Source organism: Anser anser (genome assembly GCF_964211835.1).
Source record: "Anser anser genome assembly, chromosome: 7".
NCBI classification, from domain to species: Eukaryota; Metazoa; Chordata; class Aves; order Anseriformes; family Anatidae; genus Anser; species Anser anser.
In genome coordinates, this window is record NC_139727.1 from 29,107,141 (window position 1) to 29,130,914 (window position 23,774).

Below are 23,774 nucleotides of genomic sequence, written 5' to 3' on the forward strand. Positions count from 1 at the left end.
ACGCTTCTTTAGATTTTGTACAAGACTTTCTTTATTATAAATAAAGCTGCATGAGAAGATCTATACAAATTCAACGGTGTCCTGCTATAAAAGCAGCAGTTTGAGTACAGCATCGTGAATCAAGGAAGAGCTTACTTTGGAGGGTTTTGATGTTATTCCCCGTTGCAGCTCACTGCCAAGACAGCTCTTCATGTTACAGTTTTACTTCTGAACTAACATATTACCCCCCACAAAAAAATCCTAAAAAAAAGACAGGTAATAAATAAAGCTATTTATCACATAAAATCCTATGAGAAGAACTAACCCCTCGATGACCAGCAGCTAAGCTGTTAAAGATGAATTCTTATTTCTTCACCACTGAGAAAATGTTGCAAAGGCTTGGCATTAAAAAAGTATGGTGAACAAACACCAAATCCTCCTGCTTGAATGATAGATAAGGTTGTTTGTTTTTTTTTTTTCTTCACTGAAATCCATCTTTATAGCCCTGTAAGACCTGTATACAGAGCAACCCAGAGAGAGAAGCTGTATTCTGTGGTAGGCACATAGTAAAGAGTGAACTCCCAGCAGCTCCCCTTAGAAGACATTCAGCTCCTGAACAGCAATAACAACTTAGACCAAGGCATTTCCTAAAGGTGAATAGTTCCTGAGGCTATGTTGCAGATCAGTGGGTGTTATCACCACCACTAATTCCATTGCTTTGACAAAACCTGTAATAAAGTATTAAAACCACAAGTTGAGGGTGGAGGGAGTGGCTGGAAAGCAGCAGAAGGCACTAGGAGTTCGGCTGGGTAATTCTCATGGTTAGCAAATAGCAAGAGCAGCACCAAAAGGGGGCTGGGACGGGCAGTTTACCTTTCCTTAGGATCTCTCGTGGGCACTACCAGAGATGTGCGTTTGTTACTCATGTCAAGCTGCTTCCCATGGATGCCCAGCAAGATGTCAATCAAGGCAGCACTAAACATGGGGGCACTAAAAAGTCGTAGGACACTTCTACTGGCAGACAGCTGATGGAGCTGACCTGCCATATAAACATTTTAATGAAACGTGAGTGTGGCATTTTACTGAAAGGGACAGTACCTGGTGGGCAGATTTAACACAGGAGAGACGAGGCAGGCCAGAGCGTGATATTCTTCATGTGGCAGCTCTCAGCCACAGCAGTGCTGTGTACCCACATCACCCCAGGTGGAATAAGCATATATACCTCTGGTACATGTATTGGTGGAAGGCCTACAAAGGAGACCTCTGTCCTGAGGCACAGCTGATTAACACTTCAGCCCCCGGACAGGTATGAGTGGGTTTGCTCATAGCCTGAATGCACAGACCAAATCTTGTAAAAGGTGCTCGGGTAAAATGAGCATGTGGCATGCATGTAGGCAAATTATGCCGAGCAATTTGCTTTCAGGGAAGGCAAATCCATAAATACCTTGGCTCAGCTCCGGCTTGGGTTCAACTAAACCCCATGGGAACACGTTGGGGTGAGTCTGGGTTTAAAAGCAAATGTGCACACAAATACAGAAAATGAAGAACAAAAGATTCGACGCACTTATCAGTTTAGGTTCCCTTTGAGCCTAAGCAGCCGTGCACTGAGGTGTGTAAAGGCAGGTTTAGGCCTGTTTACATGACTGTAGGACTGGTGTTACGCAGCTTTACTCTGCCATTTTAAGAGAGAAGTTAGATTATTCTGTTAAACAGCCTTTTCTTCTCATCCTCCCCCTGCTCAACCTTATATAAAAGTTATTTTTCAACCCCGTGTGTCATTTCCTGAGAGACCTGGGTCACAAATTTGTTTCTGGTCTTTGGACAGGCTAAATTTAGATGCCTGACAGGAAGCAGCAGAGAATTTTTCATTTCTCTCTGGTTGGGCTAGGGACACATTTAGAAGCAGCTCAGACCACAACTGCTTCGGTATGACCTGCCTGCAGGCAGCCCATGCAGAGCGGGATCTGCTGCTGGCATGGCACAGAGAACCTGAGCAGGTAGAAGCAGCAAATTGCTTGGGTTTGCAAACAACTGCTGCCGCTTCCAACGTAGCCTCCAGTGTTCACCCACCCTCCCTGCACCTCTGCCTGTCACTACCTGTTTGTTGTGTCCTCTGCAATTGCTCTTGCACTCTTTCCCACTAGGGAAGGCTTGCTTGGTTATGCTGATGAAAGCCAGGGGCTTACGGCTCGTTAGCGTTAGCAATTAGTCCTGTCCTGATGCTGTGCCAGCCCCGGCAGTCTCCCAGGCACAGATGAGCCAAGACTTTTCCTAATGGCAATAGCTACCAGCCTCTTCTCTCCCGTTTTGATTCCTGCCCCTTATTTTCTGCTCAGACTTATTACTTAAGCACCCCACAGCTGCGACGGTAAAAGCCAAGGGGAAAGCAATTTGGGCAAAGAGCTCCTTGTCCTCACCAGTGGGGAACCAGGAGTGGAAATGGAGCTGCAGCTTTTTCTGTCTTGGTGCAGAAATGTCGCTCAATGGTGGGGGGGACAGACGTGAGCAGACATCAAGGAGCTGGTGAAATGGTTCATACAAGGAAAAGGCAGGAGAGGACGTGTCTTTGGAGAGTTTATCAGCAGGCTGGTTAAGAAGCCGTGTGCCATACACTGTCCCTAGTAGTGATACGAGGTTAAATCTTCTGTCTGAGGCATGTGATAGAGGGGACTGACGAAAAGGAACGCGTGGGGCCGTGACACATGGTGTTGTCACCCCTGATGGGCCTCACTACCCAGGTCAACTCTCCTCTTGTAAACAGGATTCAGAAAAGCCTTAGTGTAGGAACATGGCAGGAAATCCTGATGTAAGAACACAGCAGGGACGGCCCCTTAGCACTGCAGGTTGGGCCTCAGGGACCTCAACAAGGCAGATCTGCACTAAGACCCTGGCTTGGATCCTGCATGAAGCACACGAAGGAGGGTGAGGAGCTGCTGAGGCCTTTCCTCCAGCAAGGCCACCACACGAGGGCTTGACAGCCCACTGCCACAGCAATACCACCTTGCTTCCTGAAGGAGTTCAGGCACCTCCATTTCTGCTTTGTTTCTTTCAACACAAGCCTCCAGATTCTCCCCTGGTTTGAAAGCCTCCAGAATCTGACACCTCCCCATCGTACTACCATCAGAAAAAGATGGTTTCCTAGCTGCAGTTCCCAAGAGTAAACCCCATCAAAGCAGCAGCCTTAAGAAGGATCGAGGAGGCCCTATAAGGAGTCAACCAGGTAGCTTTTACCTGGCACAGAAGGGATAAGAAGCCACATGTAAGCAGCTGCAGAGATTGCATTGCCAATCTCTGCTGTGTGTGCACCTCTTGCATCCCTCCTCCTAATTTGGAGCCATCCTGCGCTCATTAAAACCACGCTGGGAGAGCTGCACTCTCATTTGGAGGGCGATCGTTTCCTCCTGGTACCCAACTCCTGAGATTGGGCTCATTACAGAGTAATTTTGAGGAGTTTCCTCTTTAATAAAAGCAAAACCTGCAGCAGTCGTTTCTCTCTTTGCTGATTCTCAGACTTGCTGCCTGGAGATAAGGAGAGCAAACAAATAAACCAAAAAGCCAGAACCCAGTAACAGCATTTCTCTCTTAACTAATGTAAAAAAGGTTCCTGGTCATTTATCCATGGAAAATGGCTAAGAATAAAACCCACTAGCTGTGTTACTATGAAGAAAATGGAAGACATAAATGAAATGGTCTCAAGACACAGGTGCTGCTGCCTGCTCTGCTACATTCTCCCCACTGAGAATAAACATGTCGTGTCCAGGAGTGTTTTTGATGGAGAGGACAAGCCATTTAAACTAGTGCTGCAAGCCCTATCAAAATGCCTTTTTAAAAAACTGCAGTTTGCCTTCAATTAAAGAGCAGTGCTGGATTTAGAGATTTCTACATCCAATCCAGAATTGTGTGTGACCTCAGCAGTGACGCCTTGTTCTCCCACTAACACTGTCTCATGTTGCACTTCCCATCGGTCACAGAGCTCCTGCTGCCTGCAAGCAGCCCCAGGATCCCGTCTTTGACGCCTCCACCCTTTTCTTATCTTCCCCTTCCAAAGGAAATGAAGTATTTGGCCACCACCACCATTGCATTGCAGGCATCTGAATAAATTAGTCATATTTGTTGCTCATCACCGCTGTAGTGTGACTGAGGCACAATATAAAAATATATCCTTAGCTGTGTAAAACCCAGCCAGCACACCAGTGGAGCAGAAACTTAATTTTCTACCATGCCTTCCAGTTTCTCCCTATTCTCCCCCCATCCCTTCTCCCTTCCTGCAGAAACCACGACCAGGACAGGCTCAGCTGCAGACAACAAGCTGCACTGGCAAAGTCAGTTGTCTCCAGGAGGCTTTGAAAAGCTGCCCTCTGGACTTGTGCTTAGAGGAACAAGTGTTTTCCTGCTGGCTTTGGTTAAATGGCTTCCTTATGGATCCCATTGGTGTGTGCAAGGGGAATGTGCACCGTGTACTCGTTTATCAGTGCAGACGTGTTCCTGAGCATCTCGTGGAACGTGTCAACTGTCTTTCTGTAAACGTCCCTGCGCAGCACGAAGGGACGGAAAAGGTTGAGAGGCTCAGCCCTCTGGAATGTGATGGGGAAGCCCAGCTCTGCTGGTACCTTCTCATTGCCAACAAAGAAGTGGTAGAGCTTCTTTTCGTGCAAACATTTCTCCAGGAATTTCAGCATGTCCTGGAGACGGGCCTCCAGCTTCTCTGGGGCCCAGTCCTGACTGGGACGCGCCTGCAGCAGATGCAGCATCACTGTCTTCAGGTGGTAGTTGGTGAGCCCGCTTGGGCCTGTGAGGCTGCACTGCTTCCCGTGCAGGAAGGAGAGGATCTGGAGGCAGCTGACATGGCAGGCACCGGCCGGCAGTGTTTTGGAGATCAGCTGGATGAACCTCCTCTCGTACACTGCGAAGGTGAGGAACCAGCGAGTGCTGGAGGGGAGCTCTGCTACCAGCTCATTGCGAGGGAAATGGGAGATGAAGTAAACGTCCGAGTTCTCGTACTGCACCACAGGAGTGAGGTTGAAGGCGACTGATTTCCCTGACCTGAATTTTATCTTCAGGGCTCCTGGGGAGTCCAAGAGGCTAAAAGACAGGTCAAATTCATACTTGTGGGAGATTCTGTTCCAGGCCTTGGTGACTGCGATCTGGAACCACTTCATGACTTGGTCAGCATCAAGATACTGAGTATTTTTGAAGCACAGGAGGTCTTCCATCTCGCTGCTGGGCCTGGAAGTATTGCCTTGGCTATGGAGAAGGCACAGCATATCTTCCCCTAGTTTAGTCTTGTCGCAGATGCAACCTGTCACATCCTCATCTGCCCTGCATACCTTGATAGTGCCATAACCTTGTTCATCCGGGGCAAAAGAGTCTCCAGAGCACCAGATCTGGGACCGGAAACAATACGGCTCTGGGGGTGCAAAAGGCACTATCAGGTCGCAGACGAAAGGTTTCCGCACTCTCCAGTTCTCGTACATGCTCCCCACACCCATGCAGTCCTCCACTTCCATGTCAGCGTCCCGGTTACAAACGCTCCTCAAGGCCTCCAGCAGGTCATCTGCAAAGCCCTCCACCATCTCCCGCATCCTGGCCATGTCGCCGGTGGTGCCCAGGATTCGCTTCTCGTAGAAGCTGGCCAAGGTGGCCTTGTCAGGGAAGGCCACCCCCTTAAACGCTTTCCCCAGGACAGCCATGTCGTCTTCTTCTGCTCCTGTGTCCTGCCAGTTCCCCTCCTGGAAATCCTGCCTCCAGAGCTCGATCAGCAGGAAGATGACCATGGAGAGAGCTGTCCACATATCCCACGGGACCTTTTCCTCTTTGATTTCCTCCACTACCTTTGCAGCCTTTTCCAGAGCCTGCTGTGCAGCTTCCTGGCCTGCAATTTCCTGCTCCAAGCGCAGCTTCTGCAGCCGAAGGTTCTCCTCCCGCTCCTTCATCTTCTGGATGATTTCTTCCGTGTTCTCGGGGACAGTGCCATTCTCTTTAGGGAAGAGGAACGGGCGGTTGATGATAGCTGTAATCACCACTAGGCACACTCGGAAGATTCCCACGGGCATGGCAGTTCCTTCCCTGAAAGAGAAAGAAAGGCAGAGTGAGCCACGATTCAGAGTATATTCCCTCAAGAAGAAAAATTAAAACAATCCCCGCTTGAATAAAAGCTTTGGCATATTTTCTTACCCTGAAAAAGCTGCTTGAGTTCCTAAGCCAATGCCTGTTTCTACAAGTTACCGACTAAGCTTCCCAAAGAGACTTTATAAAACTTTTATCTGTGTATGGTGAGGATGAAAGGATCTTTCTCATTGAATTAGCTTCGAAGAACAGAACTGTGACAGCATTTGCTACCCTCATCCCACCGCAGTTCTGCGGGGCAGCGAGGGAGGGCACGTCCTTCTTCCCTCCTTTAAAGTTCACAGGGCAGAAAGGAAGAGAAGCAGGCGGGACCTCACCAGGCATAAAAAGAGAAGGCTGGAGATGACCACCACTTGCCCCCAACATAAGGCTGGAGGTGCAGTAAGGCAGGTGTGGCAATGGCAGAGGCAGGGCTATCCTGGCCGCAGCCAGCTTGGATCGGAGCAGTCTTCAGTGCAGGCAGCTGTGTGCCAGCCGCAGTCCCCCCCCTTCCACGTTCCCCTGGCATGGCGCAGACTGCTGTGGTGCTTTGGAGCTGCCTCGCGTGGTTGCTGCCTCTGCTGCTCGACCCTCACACTTCAAAAACCTTTCCGGGCCTGGGGGCTCACTACACAAGAATTCAGCTCCCAGCTTGCTGGGACACGGTCCCATTGCCAGGACCTCCACCTGGCCCTGATGAAGCCTCCTGGCGGTCTGGATCAGAGGGTGCTCAGGCTCAGGCCAGGGCTGTTTCTACCCCGATGGCACTTTGGTTCCTTGAGGGCTTGCATCTATCAATGTCCCAGGTGCCTGCTCAGGATGGGATAACCTGAGGCTGTTACTGCTGAGATGTGACAAAGTCACCTGTCCCTCTCCTAGAACCATTGCCCCTCAGTCCTACCACGGGGAGATCAAAAGGACAGGACAGAAAAGCAGGGATGTTTCTTCTTCCTACATCTTAATGCAAGCCCTTTAATACCTGAAGAGAGAGTTTGAGAGAGGTTTCTGTTACAGAGTGTGTCGATAAAAGACCTCATCGATCGGACCGGGAACAGCTATCTCCTTCCTGACAAACCAATCCATCCTGCTGCGGGGATGAGGCCGTTTCTTTCACCGAGGCACCGTGAGCACATGGGGAGCCGAGGGCTGCCGCTTCCCAGCCCTGCCACGGCAGCTTCCTGGCCGAACCCAGCGTGTCGGTGCCACAGCCACGCTGCTGCCCCAGCACCTGGGCAAGGAGGAGAAATCTCTGGTGGTCTCGTTCCTGTCCTCACAGAGCACGCAACAAGGACAGACCTATTCCAGCGGGCCGTGTTACCACTGGTGCATAACAGAGTGCTGGGTTTGGTGGCAGGAACCCGGGTTCCCTCGCTGCAAGCACTGCACACGGGAACTGGTTCCTCGGGCACGCGTCTGTCTGTGCTTATAAGAGGGCTGGGACTGGAATAACAAGGGGAGGGAACAGGCCTGCGATGCATTGTCCAAGCAGCAACAAAATTCACACGGTGCTCAGGATAATGCTGAGTGCCCCTCCCTGCGTAACGTTCACTAACAATCCTTTCTTTAGAGCCCATGTACACGCACAGATGCTCGCCCTTACACACTGCTCTGGAGATGGTTTGCTGGCCTTTCTTGTCCCTTCTGCATTCACATTAACTCTTTAATTCATCGAGCAATGATTTAAAGCAGAATTAATGCCCAAAGCTGGGCATTCCAGTTACTCTGTGAGCTCCGTGCCTGGCCGCACTTTAAAAATAACCTGGGGTCACTCTTCATTGCAAAGGGCTTTTATCAGCATGCCGGGGCAGGGCAGGAAGCGCTGGTGACTTCCGTTGCTTCGTGCTGTGCTCCTTCAGGTTGCGGGCGCTTTCCAAGCTTAAAAATAACATGGCCAGAGGCCAGGGGTGTCCTGCTGCAGTCCTGACCAGGACAACATCGCTCCTGTGCCCTGCTGGGCCGTGAAAGAAGCCAGCTGCCTTAGGAGCTTCTTGTACCCTTCAAGGATATCCCATGCCCCAAGGCCTGTGGCTGTCCCGCTTCCAAAGGCTACCTGCCCCATGGCTCTGCCAGCAGACGGGGGCAGGCCAGCAATCCCCACGCCACCGATTCAGCTGAATTCATTCTCATTTGCACTGACAGTCCAGGATATCCCCCCTGGTTTAGCAGGAGTAGGGTAGGGAGCGTGTACACCTCCTTTTCCCCCAGCGAGCTGCCCAGGCATCGAGCTCTGGAAGAGATGAGAAGGATGAAAAACTGGAATGAAAACCCAGGATGAAAACCGGAAGTGAGAACATCTTCAGGTAGCATGGATTTGCAAGAGGCGCGTCTGTTTTCAGCCTTAACAGAGGAAGTTCTGGTCAAAACTGCCCTTTCACTGCTGTAGCTATTCCCAGCAGAAAATGAAGGCGCACACGAAGCCCTGAAGGTCGCTGATGCTCAGTGAGCGAGGTCAGCTGCAAGGGTGGAAGGGGCAGAGCGTTCCCACATCTCATCAGAGACAGCTTTCCTGGCTAACTTGGGAAGACCAAATAATACAGGTGAAACCAGTAGCACTGCCTGCTAGGGCGGTCCGGCCCTCCCCGTAACAAAGGCTGCTCTCTCCACTCGCTTTCAACTTCAGCCCAAGCCATTTAAGCCTGATAAAAATATTTATGCTTGCTCTGGCTGAGACAGCTTTGGTGTGGGGAGGAGGGAGGGAGTCCAAATGTTTCCCAGCTGGAGACTAACAAAAAGAAACACTATTGTTTCATCTACACATCATCACATTTAGTGACTTTTCAATCTTAAAAAATATATATATATGTATGTATTCATGAGGTTTTAAGCAGCAAATTCCCAAAGCAATCTTCAGCCTTTTCTGGCCCTGCCAGTTTCTTTTTTTTTTTTTCCATTCAAAGCACGGGCAATGCCCAGACGTGGCAATAAGCTTTCATCTTGCCCTATTTTGAAGACCCTCTTGCCCTCCTGTGTGCAAGGTGGAGAATGAAGCAGCGTGGGCAGGAGGAAGGCTGGGGTGAGCGGTACGTGGTCCTGTCGTCCCGTCCCGATGAAGACGGCTGTGCCAAGCTCGGTGCCAGGTCACCACCAAGCAGCGGTGGGTGCTGGCTGTTCAAACCTGCCTCCACACCAGAGGAATTGGTTTCCTCCTGGACTTTCCTGTGGCACTCACTGCTTCAGCGACTGGGCACTTTGCGGATGCTACGGTTACAATGGCTCCGAACAGGCCTGAGAAGTGAGGGGGCAGGCACCGTCCCTGCTCCAGCTTGGGGAGATAAAAGCAGCTGATAACTCTGTTGCCCAATTAGAAACAACCATCAGTGGCATCCTACAGCAGGCTGTACGTTCAAAGGCTTCCCCAGGAGCACCTGCAGCCCTCCATGCTCAGCTCCCAGGCAAGTTACACCCATCCTTTCAAGCCCGAAGCAGCCTCCCTGCTACAGGATCCTGACCGGCACCACAGGAAACCCTGAATGCTGAGGGGAGCCCTGAGAGGGGAAGGGAAAAGACAACGCTGCAATTGTGCAACATGGGTTGGTGTCACAGATTGCGTTCATAAACACACCAGGGTGACTATGCCCGGAGAGACTTGCCACAAAACTGCCATAGGAAGACTTTTCCTTTGCCACGTGTGGGCAGCCCCAGCCGTGTGCCAGCCCTGTAAGCCGAACAAGTGGCGCTGGGCTCTGCAGAGCAGCCCTCCCCAGCACCTCTGCAGTAACTGCAGAAGCAGCTTCAGGCCCCGCCGCTCCCTGCTCGGCCTGGGCAAAGGAAAGAAAGATTAAACTTGCAGCCTGCACGTGCCCTGAGCCCGATGACCCTCCATCTTCTCTGAAGACACAGGAGAATATTTCCCTTTCATTAATCACCCCTTTCCCTCCCCTGGAGATTCTCATACCGCTCTGTTTCTCCTCCTTCCCCCCACCTCTTAAATTCTGAACCACGGGAAGCAAAGCCTGCTCTGGCTGGTGTTCAGCAGTAACCCAGACAGAGTGAGCTGAAGCTTTGATTCTTAAATTAGAAAAACCCAAGTCAAGGGACTGACTGTGGTCCAGTAATGCACTGAAATGCGCTGAGACGTCATTAACGACATGCTTGATTACTTCCTGCGATTTGGCTGACACAAAAGGCGGCGCATAGGTGACTGCCACATTGTGTTTCACTTTGGTAGGCTGCAAGAAAAGCGGGGATTTTAAGAGATGATAGTAACTACAGCTGGTTGGGAGCTTTTTTCATTGAAAGCTGCCAAGTTTTCAAAACCAGAACTTTCAGGGAAACAAATATAATTTTTGAGAAGGTCCCTGAGGTCTGTAAAGGACTCTGCAGCCTGTTTTACTAGAGAGATGAATCGTCCAGAACAGCCACTGACCTGCACTTGGACTTTCTTGCTGGGAAGACGCAAATCCCAAACCCAGGGGTGTCAGGCCCAGCCCAGCTGTACGCCCTCATCGCTGGGCTTCTGGGAGCCCCCCGATTCCTCCTCCTGCTGCAACAGAAAACAAGTTGCCTTTTGGCCTGAAAACTAGTCAAGACAACAACGAACACCTTCAATATAAAATCTATTCCAGCTTTTAAATTTGCTGAAAGCCCTTACTGACGCGCTACAGCCTTCTCCCGTTTGCAAATACCGCTGCCTCTGCAGGTACGGACCTGGCTGCAGCAGAGAGAAATTACGTTTCCTCTTACTGGGGACTTCAGGCTCTGAACTGTAAGAAGCATATGCATTTGAAGAGAAACGGGAACTGTAAAGATGCATGTCAGTATTATTGTTCCTGGCAAAAACTTGAAAAGATGCAATTTAATTAGTCAGTCTCACACCACTGACACTGCTGGTTTTCTACGATCTCCTCATCAACGTTTACAGAGCAATCAAAAGGCCTTTGCTGGCTCAGGGTGGATAGGGCGGGCGGTTTTCCTTTGAGTTTACATATAAAGCTTCAGAAATAGACGTGCTGGATAGATGCTCATGGAAAAAAACAAGGTTACTGGTAGAGAGGGCAATACACTGTTAAAAGTATCAGTGTGGTCTCTGCCGTTAGCTGCTGGACGTTTGTTCAAATTTTGCCTGGTTTACACTAAGAACAAGAAAAAAATCAGGTTTTAATTTTACATGCACGCATTCAACAACAGAGCACGCATCTATACCCTTGTAGTCTGATCACTTACTTGGGATGACAAAAAATTCTGTTGAAGGCTCTCCTCCAAATTCAGGAGGGGCTGGCAGTAATTTAAGTTTTGGTCTCCTTCCCAGCCCCTGAAGCTGCTGCCCTCATCACTTTGCTGCCTTCAGGTCAATACCGTGCTCTCCTGTTTGGACCTGGGCTTCCACAGGAATTGAGGAATTGGCATTGGCAAGACTTCAGTCAAACCTGTCTGGTTCTTGAGACTATTTTTACTGAAGAATCATTTTCTGGGGTGGGCAGGGTCCGAGTACTATTTCGGTGAAGAATTTCAGCCCAGGATCGAGTGAGGTTTCCTCCCAGGCCAGAACTGGGAGGCCTGTGGGTTACCCGGTGTCGCGGCGGGACGGATGCTGCCAGCAGAGGAGAAACTGCACCCAAGCACTACATCTCCAGACGGGAGTTCCCAGGTTCACAGGAGTCAGCCAGGTGGGGCTGCCGAGGCGCTGGACCCTGGGGGAGGCTGCAGGGCCCTTGCGGCTGAGGCAAACACACAGCCCACGTACTGGGACAAGCCCCAAGGTGACCAAGGGTTTATTGCACCAGTCTGCTCTTCCCAGCTGGCACCATATGTGTTAGCATGTATGACCACATCTGGTTTTCATCTGGGGATGTCTCCTGGCACAGACAGCAGGAGCCCAGGGGCTCAGATGAGGATCCTCTCAGCTGGTTTCCACCACCCAGACCTCACTGTTGCAATGAGAAAATGTCCCCAGATGTGTACGGAGTATCCCACACGTCCTTCTCCATCACCAGCTCCTATGCATTGCCCTGGCAGCACCCAGCAGGGGCTGCCTCTGCACAGGGCTCGGGGAGAGGCCCCTGCTTTCCCTTCTCCTCAGCACGCAGCCCGCAGCAGCACACGCAGCCCAGCCGGAAAAAATGGGAACCACGAAAAGGGATGCAGAGTCTGAGCAGCATCAGCTTGTGGAGTTGTTTCACCCCCTGTGGATTAAGCCTATGGGCAGCGCGCAGGACACTCATGAGTTACTGTCACGGTTGGTTCAGCAGGGACTGCTGGGGTCCGGCTCTGCCTTCGCCTCTCTACCAAAGCCACGAGTGGGAAGGACCGAATACACGAGGTGCGGAGGCCTGGACGGTAAGGCTGGTACCACAACCATGTTTAAAAACCAAACCAGGCTTAGGAAGCCCCACCCCAGATTAGCTGCCGGGCTGCAGGACAGCAGTCAGAGAGGCCGCGTGCCCGCTGGCCTTTGTTTTGCCGTTTGAGAACACGTCAGCCCTTCGTAACTCCCGTGAACATCCCGTCCCGCGCCTGCTGCAGTGCCAGCGGGGTCAGTCGCCCAGCCCCAGTCGGACATCCTGCCCAACAGGCCTACCGCGGGCTTTTGGAAGCAGCACCTTCCTCCCGGGACACCAGGTCAGCTATTTCCAAGGAAATGCTGATGCTCATCCTGTGTACGGGGCTGGGGAGCCCTCCCTTCCCACCGGCGGGTGGACTCGGCTGGACAAGCACGTGAGTGGCGCCGACATCGCTCTGGAGGCAGCTGCTGCCGTGCAGCCCAGGTCCTGCAGGACCTGTACGTTGTGGGCTCCACAGGAAGGGCCCACGAAGCTCCGGGTGAGCACTGATTTTGCCAGCACCACTCTAAGCAGAGGAGTGCCCGACATGCCCTAGGGAGGATGGGAATTCGTTCTGGTATCTTCCAGTCATTCCCTGTCTTTGCCATCAGGAAGCTTTTCCTCATGCTTCATTAACTCTTCTTTGATGCAGTTTGAGCCCCTAACTTTCCAGTGAGCAGAAGTAGGACAGACCATTTCTTTTCTTCTTGCAGAAGCACTCAAAATATTTAGAGGCTCTCCCCTCCCCTCCTGCTTCATCTTTCTCTGCACATAGATACATTTGTGAGAGGTTGCCACAATATCCCATGGCTCCTCTTCCTCCGTCCCCAAAACCTGGATAGTACAAAGAGCTCTCTTTCTGGCACATAGGGAGTTATTTACTTTCTAGTGCTCTTTTCCAAAACCTGCAGAGATATGGGACTTGTTAGATTTTCAGTTTCATCAGTGAGTGGGGGATTTTTCTGGGTATTTCTGAGTCACCATTTCATTGGCATGCCATACCTGTACGCACAGAAAGAACGTAACTCTGGCCCTCTCCTCCTGCCACGAGGAGCTGGCAGCCACCGTAAAGGACACCTGTAAAAGCTGCTAAATAAACACAGAGCCATGTCGTGCCCTCAAAGCGCTCACTGTCTGTGTAAGGCTGGACACGAGATGGGATACCCACGGAGACCAGGAGATAAAACAGCATGAGGAGGATGTTTCTCAGCATCCTGCCTGTTGCCTGAACGTCTCTTTGCTTTTTAACTGTGCAAGCCAGCTCAGCTCTTGTCAGTAAGCAGCACGTGGCAGCCTGTGCAGTGCCTCGGGTTCCCCCCGCTATGGCCAGGAAGGGTTTATTACAAATTGTAACACGCTGCTGGCTGTGAGGGATGCAGGAGGGGAAAGGTAGGAAGTGTGTATGTGGCTCCCACCCACGTACTGGGCTGTTGTGGTAGGATCCTGGCCAGGAACAGCTTGGCTTTTTAAGCTGAATAAATTTTATCTGTTAATTGAGAGGAGAACAATTGGAGTAGACCAAACTTTTATGTTTTTAGGAAAAGAAAAAACACGCCAAGACGAAAAAAAAAACAAAAGTTGGCTTACCGACCTTGCCAGCTCCCTCCCCCTCAAACCAAGCGCGATGGGAGCCAGGTACTTCCCTTGCACAATCTTTCATCAGCACAGATGGACACAAACGACAACAACCCCCCTCTGCCTTACTGGAAGGCTGCAATGTCAACGACACTGTGAGGAGCGATGTCAGCGCACACGTGCTGTCTGGCCTCCACCTGGAGCTCACGATGGGACCCCGATGGGATCATCCCAGGGGCTCTGGCTGTCACCCTCAGTCACACGGTGGCTCATCGGTCCGGACAGGACAGTCACCTCATGGAAGGGTGGTGCGAACACAAAAAGGGATAAATTGCCAAGATCTTTGTTCACACCTGCCCTTCTTTTCCCAGTTAATTCTCAACAAGGTGAAGAAAATCAAACCAGTGTTAGATCAGCCAGCAGTTACTCTGACTCTCCTCACCCTTAAGCATATTCCCTGCATCCCTACGTACCCAACTTCACTGCATGTTGTATGTACATTGATACGGATGCTTCAGTATGATAGGGGTTGGAGGAAACATTACAAGAAAGTTGATTTCCCAGCAGGGATACACCATTCCAGCTCATCCAAGAAGAGCACACGTAGATACTGGCACAGCTCAGACGTGACTTGCAGAATGATTGTGGTTTACATGTGACAGTATGAGGTCCCGTGTCAGTCACGTAACGAGGAGCTCTTATATATTACAGACAGTAGAAAGCACATGCCTTGAATTGCCAGACACTTCCACATTGAGAAGCTGAACCAAAAACAGCAAAAAAAATGTCATTGTGGGCTGGAAATTTGCGTGGTCTGAGATCTCCCACTCCATCCCAGTCTTGACTCAGTGACAAAGTAACGCAGCCGTGTCAGGAGCCCTGCAGGCCCCCAAATATCTGTTTAAACAGGGCTCAGAAGCACTGGGTGAGACTGGTGGTCTGTGTGATATTGGAGCATTGTTTTGATAACTGGTTACAGCTGCTTGTATTCAAACAGTTGGGGAGGAACAGTATTTAAAAGCTGGCTGTTGTAGCAAAAACATCACCACAGAAATGAAAAGCAATGCTTTATTCCATTGCCTAAAATCCCAGCTTTTTTATAAAATACAATATAGTTCCTTAAAGAAAGCGAAAACACCAGACCGTGGAAGCCCCTGAAGGGCTGGGTGGAGGGCGTGGAAGGAGAAGAGAGCAACAAAGAGTGCTTTTACTGCAACACTTCCTCTGTTCTCACAAGAAAACTCACTGTTCTCACAGCGCCTTCCTCTGCTTTCACTAGGACCCTCCCGGCTCGCAGCAGGGGCAGTCTGCATTGCACACCAACATGGGCAGGAAGGATCAGGCCCTCTTACTTCACTGCGCAGTGGCTCTAGAAGTGAACAGGAGAAACAACACAAACGCTCTGGGAAGCAGACAGCCCGTTCTTGGCTCATTCCTCATAAACCCATGAGCTGCCAAGAGACACGCACACACACAGATATGTTGGCTGCAGAGCACTGCTGGCTATCCCTGCTTCTCAAAACTAGTTTGGATTAATAAAAACCAGAAGAGAGAAGCCAAGCCATACAAGAAAACAAACTGTCCCACTTCTGTGCAGTATTTCCATGATGCTCATCCTTCAGTGGTCACCAGCTCGGGGCCATTTTCACCCAAGCGAGTGACTCAGAGGGCAGCCTATTGCTACACGCACCCGGCCGTAACCATTTTCATGTGCTCTTTGCTCAGCCCCCTCTGCTCACCAACAAAAGAAGAGATCTTTACGCTCTTCCTTTCCCTGAATTGTTTGTAAACTGACTGCTGGGAAGCAAAACTCTGGAAGTGTTTAATGGGATAACAGTGATGCAACATGCAGCGCTGTAGCAAAAGTCCCAAACACGTATGTGAGGGCTGTGAAGACACGTGGTTCTTATTTGGGATGTGTGGGGTGAACCCAAACGCTTGCTTCCTTTATAACATAAGCACCACAAAGGAAGGCTTTGTTTGGAAGCCAAGGGGCAGGCTCTGCACACTTACAGGCTGTGTTAGGACGTAATGGGAACTGTGAGTCATGGTTGTGGGGCCCCTGCTCGTGGCACAGAAATCCCCTCTGCAGCAGCAGTCAAGGAGCTTAGCTTGGGAGAAATGAGCTCCCAGCTCTGCGTGGAAGACTGAAAGCATCCAGGACCAGCAACAACTGCAAGGCTGAGCTAAAACACGTGCTGCGGGCGACTTACAGCGCAGGCACGTCCCTCTCGGCTGGCATTTCCTCCTGTAACTCTCTGAGAGCCTGGGATCACAACCTGCACTCGTTCCGACAGCATGAAGCAGCCTCGGCTCAACGAGGAGCTGGGATGGATGTCAGCCAAGCACCTTCTGACCGTCTTTTGTCTTTGGCTGCAGAGGAGCGTGGCCTTGATAATTAGACTGGGCACAGCTAGCTCTCGAGGTAGGACTGCAGCAGAGCTCTGTGTCAAAAGTCACCTGAAGTGCCAGGTAACTCATGTCACCGCGTGTTACAGCAGGGGAGAGCCAGCTGATGGATTCCAGCCGCCCAAAATACAGAGCCCTATCTCATCCTTGCCCCTCCTAGCCTGGGAGGAAAAGATAAAGGTCTTCTCTGTTTATCACCAATGGATTGCCATCTGCAGCTTAGAAGTGGCCGTACGACAGAACATCAAGAAATCTAGAAATCAGACTCTTATCTGAAACCAGTGGCAGTCAGGTACCTGAACATTCAGGGGTAAATGATTTAGCGGCTAAGCACCTTGGATCCAGATACACACACAAACACAAGCCAGTACTGTGAACATTAAATGTCACGGTTTAGGCTTGAGAACATCTCCTAAGCTCCACCTCTAGTATATATTAACATTCTCCCAGAGCTTAAAAATAGGCATACAAGAGCCCTGGAAGAGCAATACAGTTTCTCCTGCCTACACGCAGAGCCTACGCTGCCTGGATGGTTTCTGGCAGATCCCTGCTTTGCTCTGAAAAGCTTCCAGCAAATCTCCATCTCTGCATCACAAGACAGTCTAGACTAGTGCTTAACTACCTCGACCTGTAGGAATTTCCCCTTATCACTGCGTGTACTTTCTGCAAAGGAAGGTGTAAGCCCCACTGGGATTCTGGCTCACACAGATGCTGTCTTGTCTTAGGGAGATACTTCCCCCCTGCAGGCAGCGTGGGAACCTTTTGCTCCCACTCACCATCAGGTGCTCTCCAGCATCACCAAATCCTCTGCGATTCAGAACTGAAAGCGAGGCACTCGAGCTGAGTTTCGTCGTTCTCATTTGATTTTCTTGGCTTCAAACAGCATCTGTTCAACTGACGGCACCCACCGTCCCTTGGGGAACCCAGAGAAAGATGCAGGCACGGAGGTGGCTCAGCTGACACCTCGGAACTAAACGCACCGCTTCTCTGCTCAGGTGTAACAACCTTCTCTGCGTGCTCTTCCCCCTGGTTCTGAAAGCGAAGGAACAGTACATTTTCTTTCGCCAGGCAACTGAAGAAACCATATGAATCAGACTGTGCCTAACAGCACTTAAATTCTGCAACAGTTGGCCTCAACAGCCCTCGTCCTTGCCAATACCACACTCGGTTTTTCCAAGCCACATGCATGGCAGTGGGGTGCATCAGATGTTTGCCCTGTAAATGCTGAAAAAGCATCTCCGCCTTGAGGCAAACATCGCTGATATAAATAATGTGCTGGATCAGCCAGAAAAACCTGCCTCTGGAAGAGGAATAATAATGAAAGGTGGTGGGGGGAAAGGAAAAAAGAGAGAGATCCTCATTTACACACAGGCGATGGCAGCGGGCCAGCTCTCACAGCTTTGATCCAGGCTGGTGGAAGAGCATGCCAGGGAATGCAGCGAGCGGAGCTCTGCCGGAGCAGAGCAGCCATCTGAACCTGGGTGGGAAAAAGGGGACAGACACCACCCGACGCAGACACAGCTCCAGAAGAAATAAGGAAGAAAGTAAAGTCACACGGACTACACGAAGGAACAGGTACTCGGAGCTGCAGCAGGACACGGCGGCAGCCAGGATTGCTGCTCTGGCAGCTGCCTCTGCCACCAGCCACATTGCTTCCTTTCCCACCACTGTCTGCAGCCACACACTCACAGTTTCCCCAGGTTTCTCAGGGATTCTCATACAGACATCATCTGGACCATTAAAACTCTGCTCATCGCTGGCTTGTAAAAGCTGCTGTTTCACATCGATTCAGCAGCCTCTGCCATCACCCCTGATCATCAGGAGGCTGTCCGGGCACTTCCAGGCCTTTGCCTCCCCGCTGAGAGCTGGAAGAAGGGGGATTTAACGCTCCATGGATCTGGGTAAGGGAACTCCAGCAAGTTCTCCTGCATGGCAGCAAATGCGGCAGTAGCTGCTGTCAGCAAAGCTTGGACCTTCTGGTTCCCATCTGCCTTCCCCTCTGACTAGACCCCAAGGTACCAAGCAGCCAGATGAGGGCAATTCTAGACTGAAGGCTGGAAGCAAGAGGCTTTTAATACTGAACTTCCAAACTGAAGACGTTTCCCAATTAAATCGTCTCATTATTGCTAGATCAGGTAGTCTTTGCAAGCGCTGTCTGACCCTCGCTGCTGGAAACAGCACCGGTTACTAAAACATGAGCCACACCACTTCCCTTCCAGCACCTCTCCTGCAAGGCGAAAGATCTCCTGGCGAGAGCCGATCAAGATCAAATCACGCCAAAACTGGAAGGAAGAATGTCCCCTGGAGCACTTACCTGCTATACAGCTCTGCAGGTGCTCATTAGACTTCACATTACTCCCATCGCCGCGGTGCTGAGCAGGCTCCGTGCAGTCACCCACCACTGAAGCACAACCAGGAAGTCTGCAAAACACAACGAGAATGAATGAGGAAGTTCAGGCAGAAGATGGGGCCATAATGCAGTTACCTAAATTAGGCATTGATTAAAATAGAGATTAACTCCCCCCCTCCTTACCTAGCGCAGTGATCACAGAAGCCCAAGAGACCTGAAATAATCAGCTTTGAAGTGATCAGGGAAGAGTTAAACCTCTGCTGCTCCCACGAGGAAGGATGTGAATCGCACCGTGGGTCCTGACGTACCAGCAAGCCAGGACCTCCCTCCTCGACTCCATCCTCACCCACCAGCCCTCTCCTTTTCAAACGGATTAGGGTCAAATTAGCAGCTACGTATGGGCTGGGACGGTTTTGCCTGGGATTGGTTTGTCTCAGAAGAGGCACTAGCTGCTGTAAGCAGCTTGCGAGGTAGAAAGACTTGCTAGGGGAGCCTGGCTTTGAGAGCTAATGTGAGAAACAGAAAACGCAGGAGAAGAGGCAGGAAACAAGTCTGAGAGCACGCAGGAAGATGTGAAACGCAGAACCACAAGATAAACTACCATATTTTAGAAGGAGAGAGAGGTTATGAAATTTCAGATGAAACAGGAAACAAAGCGAAGCCCTCTGAGCAGAAGCAGTCGAGCGGTGCGACGAGCAGACACAGGGCCACCCAGCAGCCCCCTCCCTCCCAGCCACTTCAAACCCTCTGACTGCCTTGATCCAAAGCCTGACGAAAGCTGCAGCAGCCCTCCCCCTGGCTGAGATGAGCTTTGGAGCTGGGTCCTTTGAGGGCCCGGTGTAAAGTCGATGCGCCCTTGCTCTCCTGAATTGCTTCACGTCGGCAGCTGTTGGGGATGGGGTTGATCAGCCCTCCCTCCTCCCACCTACCTGCTCTGAGCAGACCGTGTGTAGTCTCACTTCTCTAATTCCCTCTTCAACTCTGGGGCCAAACTGAACAACCAGATTGAGCCCTGACGTCCCAGTGCCTCTGCACCACCAGCACAACGCTACCGGCAGCGGCGCATTGTGCCAGCACAGCAGCCAGGCTCTCCAACCCCAGAAGGGCAGGATCCGCACTCTAATATCCCAGTGGATGTTTGCTAGCCCTCAGGGCCTGCAAAGTCTGCTCCCGTGGTGGCTCGAGGCCAGCAAGGTACAGCAGGAGCTTCTGCTGGAGGAAGGCAGTGAGGAGCGCTGCGCTGCCAGACAGGGAGAAGAGCAGGAAACTGCTGCTAAGGGACCTGCACGTTCTCACTTCTTAAGAAAATATTACGTCATAAAGCTGCAGTCAGGATCTCCCTCTACTATACGCTTACAGATGTTGGAGAAACTCTGACTGAGGTGTAGGTCACAAGAAGGTCCCTGTCAGTAGTGGCTCTGCCTGCTCTGCATGCTCACGCGCTGGCACAGACCTCCTCTTGCTCACTCCACGGTGTTTGCTCTGGGTCAGCCCTACATGAGAGCTTCCTCTCCACATCAGAGATCCCAAATGCCCCTGCTCCAGCGAAGCTCAGCAGCTCATCTGGCCTTCAGGACGCGGCGGTAAAACCTGTTTGTTTTGCTGAATCCCTGGCCAGAAGAGCCCAGCCCCGAGGCGGGCTCGCGTTCAGCAGAGAATCAAGGCGGCTCAGCCAACCTCGCATGGCCCACACGTGTGGAAACCAAAACAAGCTAAAAAAAGAGCCCTGCCGCGGCTGCACCCCTGGGCTGGCTCTCCATCCCTCCGCTTGCCCGGATCTTGGCTACCTGCCTCCCTTCCTGCTCCCCGTGCTGAGGGGTGAGCAGGCAGAAGGTTTTGCTCACGCAGCTGAGCCTGAATCCTGGGCTCCGCGTCTGGGCACACGGCGATGCTGCCCAGCACGCGCCCTGGCCTGGCTCCCTCCCTCCCTCCGGCCTGACAGCCAGAGTCTCTACCTCCCTCCACCACCCAGCAATTACATGTCGGGATGGAAAGTACGCTGCCTGGCAGCAAAGCTGCTTTTTATCAGCATAAGTGGATTATAAGAACACTTGGGAGAGAAAGAGCTGGCCCACCCAACAGCCTATTTTAAAGGGGATCTGAGGGAACAAGCCAGGAGCTTTTTTTTTTTTTTTTCCCAGCTCCTTTCTCCACTGAACCATTACTCTGGATTTTAATTGCAATTCTGCAGAGCAAGGAGTGCACGATAGGACAGCACAGAACAGCAGGGAGACTTGGGCAGGCTCCTTACGGGGTTCACACAGTCCAACAGTATGTCCCAGAAGAGCTGCTTCTTAACACTCACCTTGTTGACAGAGGCTGAATTTAGCTTGAATTTTGCCAGGAGTAAATTTGTTTTAGGTGAGATGCAGATGTGTAAAGAGAGAGCAAAGAAACAGAAAATAAACCACCCCTTTTGCTGGTGTACTCATTGCACTCAGGGAACTGAGTTTAAAAAAAAAAAAAAGGAAGAAAAAAAGCCACAATGTAACCCAGTAAGTGTGCTTTCTGATATCACTTTATTTGCATGAATTTATTTGCAGGCAAGCCCCAAAATACTGAATCAACAGTCAACAAGCAACCGGTTGCTAAAGCCAGACTAAGATTGTCCTTATGAAAGCCATGTGGTTTTTGCATAAAAAACAAACTCAGAAATTAGTTAGATCAGCACACTGAACACCAGCGTCGCATTTCTGTGGGTCAGGTTTCCTCTCTCTGTTGCTCACTGCCATGTAAGGAGGGCTGCAAGCACAGGCATACCTCAGGGGCTGCAGAGGCACGCAGGAGCCCTTCTTGTCAGGGAGGAAACCAACAACACGCGAAATGGGAGCGTGACACGCAGCTCTGGTGGCCCCAGCCATCACTTGGCCTGGGACAATCACTCATGAAGTGCCAACTCCTCCAGTCCCTGACCTGGGCTATTCAGTCTGGCTTGTACGGAGGGAGGGATAAAAGGCTGCGCTTGAAATACCGCAGAGCCCAAGCAACAAAGAGAGGAAGACAGTTAGGTGGGGAGGGGCCGCCGCCGGGCTCCTGACAAACAGGTACAGCTCCCCGGGTGTGCGCAGGTACCCGGCTCTGCCTTGCACACACCGATCACTGGTTTCTGTGCACCCTGGTCATGCAAAAAACAAAACGTCATCTAGCAGCAGGGAGCCAAGAAGCCCTCTGGGCTTCACCAGTACTGACATCGGCTCTCTGACCTTTGGCAAATTGATTCACCTCTTTCCACTTCAGTGGCCATCACGCTTAATATGTGTATTTCCCGTACAAGCAGCGTGAAGTGCCTATTGTGCTGAAAACAAGGCCGAAGAGAAGGCTTTAAGTTTCCATTCCTAATTTCCAGGCTCTGCTTTTCCTTAACGACTGAAGAACCCCTTTCAAGTACATTAAGGAAAACTGGGAGCGGTAGGGTTTAAAACCAGATGTCTGTGAAGGTAAGCAGCGTAACTTCAGTCAGAGCTGAAAAGAGCGTTGGGATCCTCAGCAAACCAACCCCAGCGCTGCCTGCCCGGCACCTCGGGGCCTTGCTTGGCAGCCCGCACCAGTACCCTGGGCATGGTTCAGGCTGCTGGCACTCAGTAAAACTGCACCAGTAGTAATGTTCTCTGTTAGTAACGTTCTCTTAGGGACACTGCTGGTGCTTACCTTGCCTGGCCACGTAGCAGACCCCAATAACAACACCTCTGGTCCTCCCGGAGGACTTTAGCACGGCAGTTCCCAAGAGAGCTGCTTCACTTGGAGACTGCTCCCTGACTTCACTCTGAGTTGAAGATGGAAAGGCCGCCAGAGCTCTGGCTCTTCGTGTCGGTCCTACAGCCCAGGACTCCCAGCCACCCAGCCCTGTGTCTCTCCAGTCGGAGCTACAAACCAGGCACACGCAGCCGAGCGCAGCGGCTCAGCCACCAGCCCGGCTCCCTCTCTTTGTGCTCGTTAGCGGGATGCGGTATCAGAGAAGAAAGCGAAGAGTTTTGCAACAAGCCGCGCCCAAACCACGTTACCCTTTCCAGGCAGCGAAGCCCAGCAGCGCACAGACCCCCTACGCCGGCCATCTCCCAGCGGCACCGACCCCCTGAGGCCGACGCGGGGGCCCCGCTCCCCTGGCCCGATCCTGCCGGGCTCCGCGCCCCGTGCCCCTACAGCCGGCTGCCCCCTGCTCCGGCCCGGGCTGCCGGGGAGGGAGGCTGCGAGCTGGGGGCACTCGGCCCTTCCGGCACCTCAGCCCCCGGGGCCGAGCCGCCCGCCTCCTCCCGCACCTTTTCTCCCCCAAACCACCGGCGATACCCGGCCGGACAGCCCGTGCCCCCCGGCAGCCCGTCCTTCCCCCCCCCCCCCCCGACCCCCCCGGCTTCCCTCCGGGCCCCGGCACTCACCGGGCTCCGCGGCCGGGCCGGGCCGACCCCGCCGTGTCCCGCAGGCGGCTCGGTGAGCTGCAGGAGGGCCCGCCCAGCCTGTCCGGAGCGGGGTTTTGCTTGCTTTTGCTTTTGCTTTGCCTTTTTTTTTTTTTTTTTTCTTCCCTCCCCTCCTTCAAACCACCCCCGCCAGCCCCAGGGGCCGGCACGCCGCGGTTTGCAGCCCCAGCTCGCCGCCGGCTCCCCCGTGAGCTTCCCGGACGGTTTTGCAGCGGGGACGGAGAGGAGAGGCGCCCATTTTGCTCCTCGGATGCCTGCTGACCTCCTGGGGGTCGAGCCGGGGAGCCGTGGGGGCGGCAGGGGGCTGCCAGCCCCCCGCTAAACCCCGCCGGGGGCACGGCGAGGGGGGCTCCGGCAGCGGCCTCACGGCACGGTGAAATGGCTCCTTACAGATCGGGCAGGGGAAAGTTGGCTCCACAGCCAGCGCTTCCACCGAGGGGCTCAAGGAACCGGCTTTGGGCGGCAGCGCGGTGACATCTGCCTGGTTTGGGGCCCCAGCCCTTCGCTGCAGCCTTCCTCCTCCTCAGCATCGCGACCCTCCGCTAACGCCGCCTTGGCAGGTCGCGCCTTCTGCACGCCGCCGCTTTGCTTTCCGAGGCTCGGGTGGTAAATGTGCTGCGTGCGGCTTCTCAGGATCCAAAATGCCAAAATATCACCGGGCGAACGTGGGGGCACAGCTCTGCA

The 23,774-nt window shown here is 52.2% G+C and overlaps 1 protein-coding gene across 13 annotated transcripts; it reads right to left on the minus strand.

Annotated features, from left to right (window-relative positions):
• Positions 1–13: 13 nt before the first annotated feature.
• On the minus strand, positions 14–23,619 carry ITPRIP (inositol 1,4,5-trisphosphate receptor interacting protein). 13 transcript variants are annotated; one of them, XM_083845085.1, is made up of 5 exons: positions 23,052–23,189; positions 18,643–18,749; positions 17,105–17,360; positions 15,166–15,288; positions 14–6,045 (listed from the first exon to the last, which is right to left on the minus strand). In XM_083845085.1, the coding sequence occupies exon 5, from the start codon at positions 6,030–6,032 to the stop codon at positions 4,383–4,385; it is 1,650 nt and encodes a 549-aa protein (XP_083701211.1). In that variant the 5' UTR covers positions 6,033–6,045; positions 15,166–15,288; positions 17,105–17,360; positions 18,643–18,749; positions 23,052–23,189; the 3' UTR covers positions 14–4,382. The 13 variants fall into 13 exon arrangements, with proteins under 13 accessions (XP_083701211.1, XP_083701213.1, XP_083701209.1 ...); XM_083845087.1 differs by lacking the exon at positions 23,052–23,189 and adding an exon at positions 18,862–19,597; XM_083845083.1 differs by lacking the exons at positions 15,166–15,288; positions 17,105–17,360 and adding an exon at positions 10,451–10,567.
• Between the last annotated feature and the right edge of the window lie 155 nt (positions 23,620–23,774).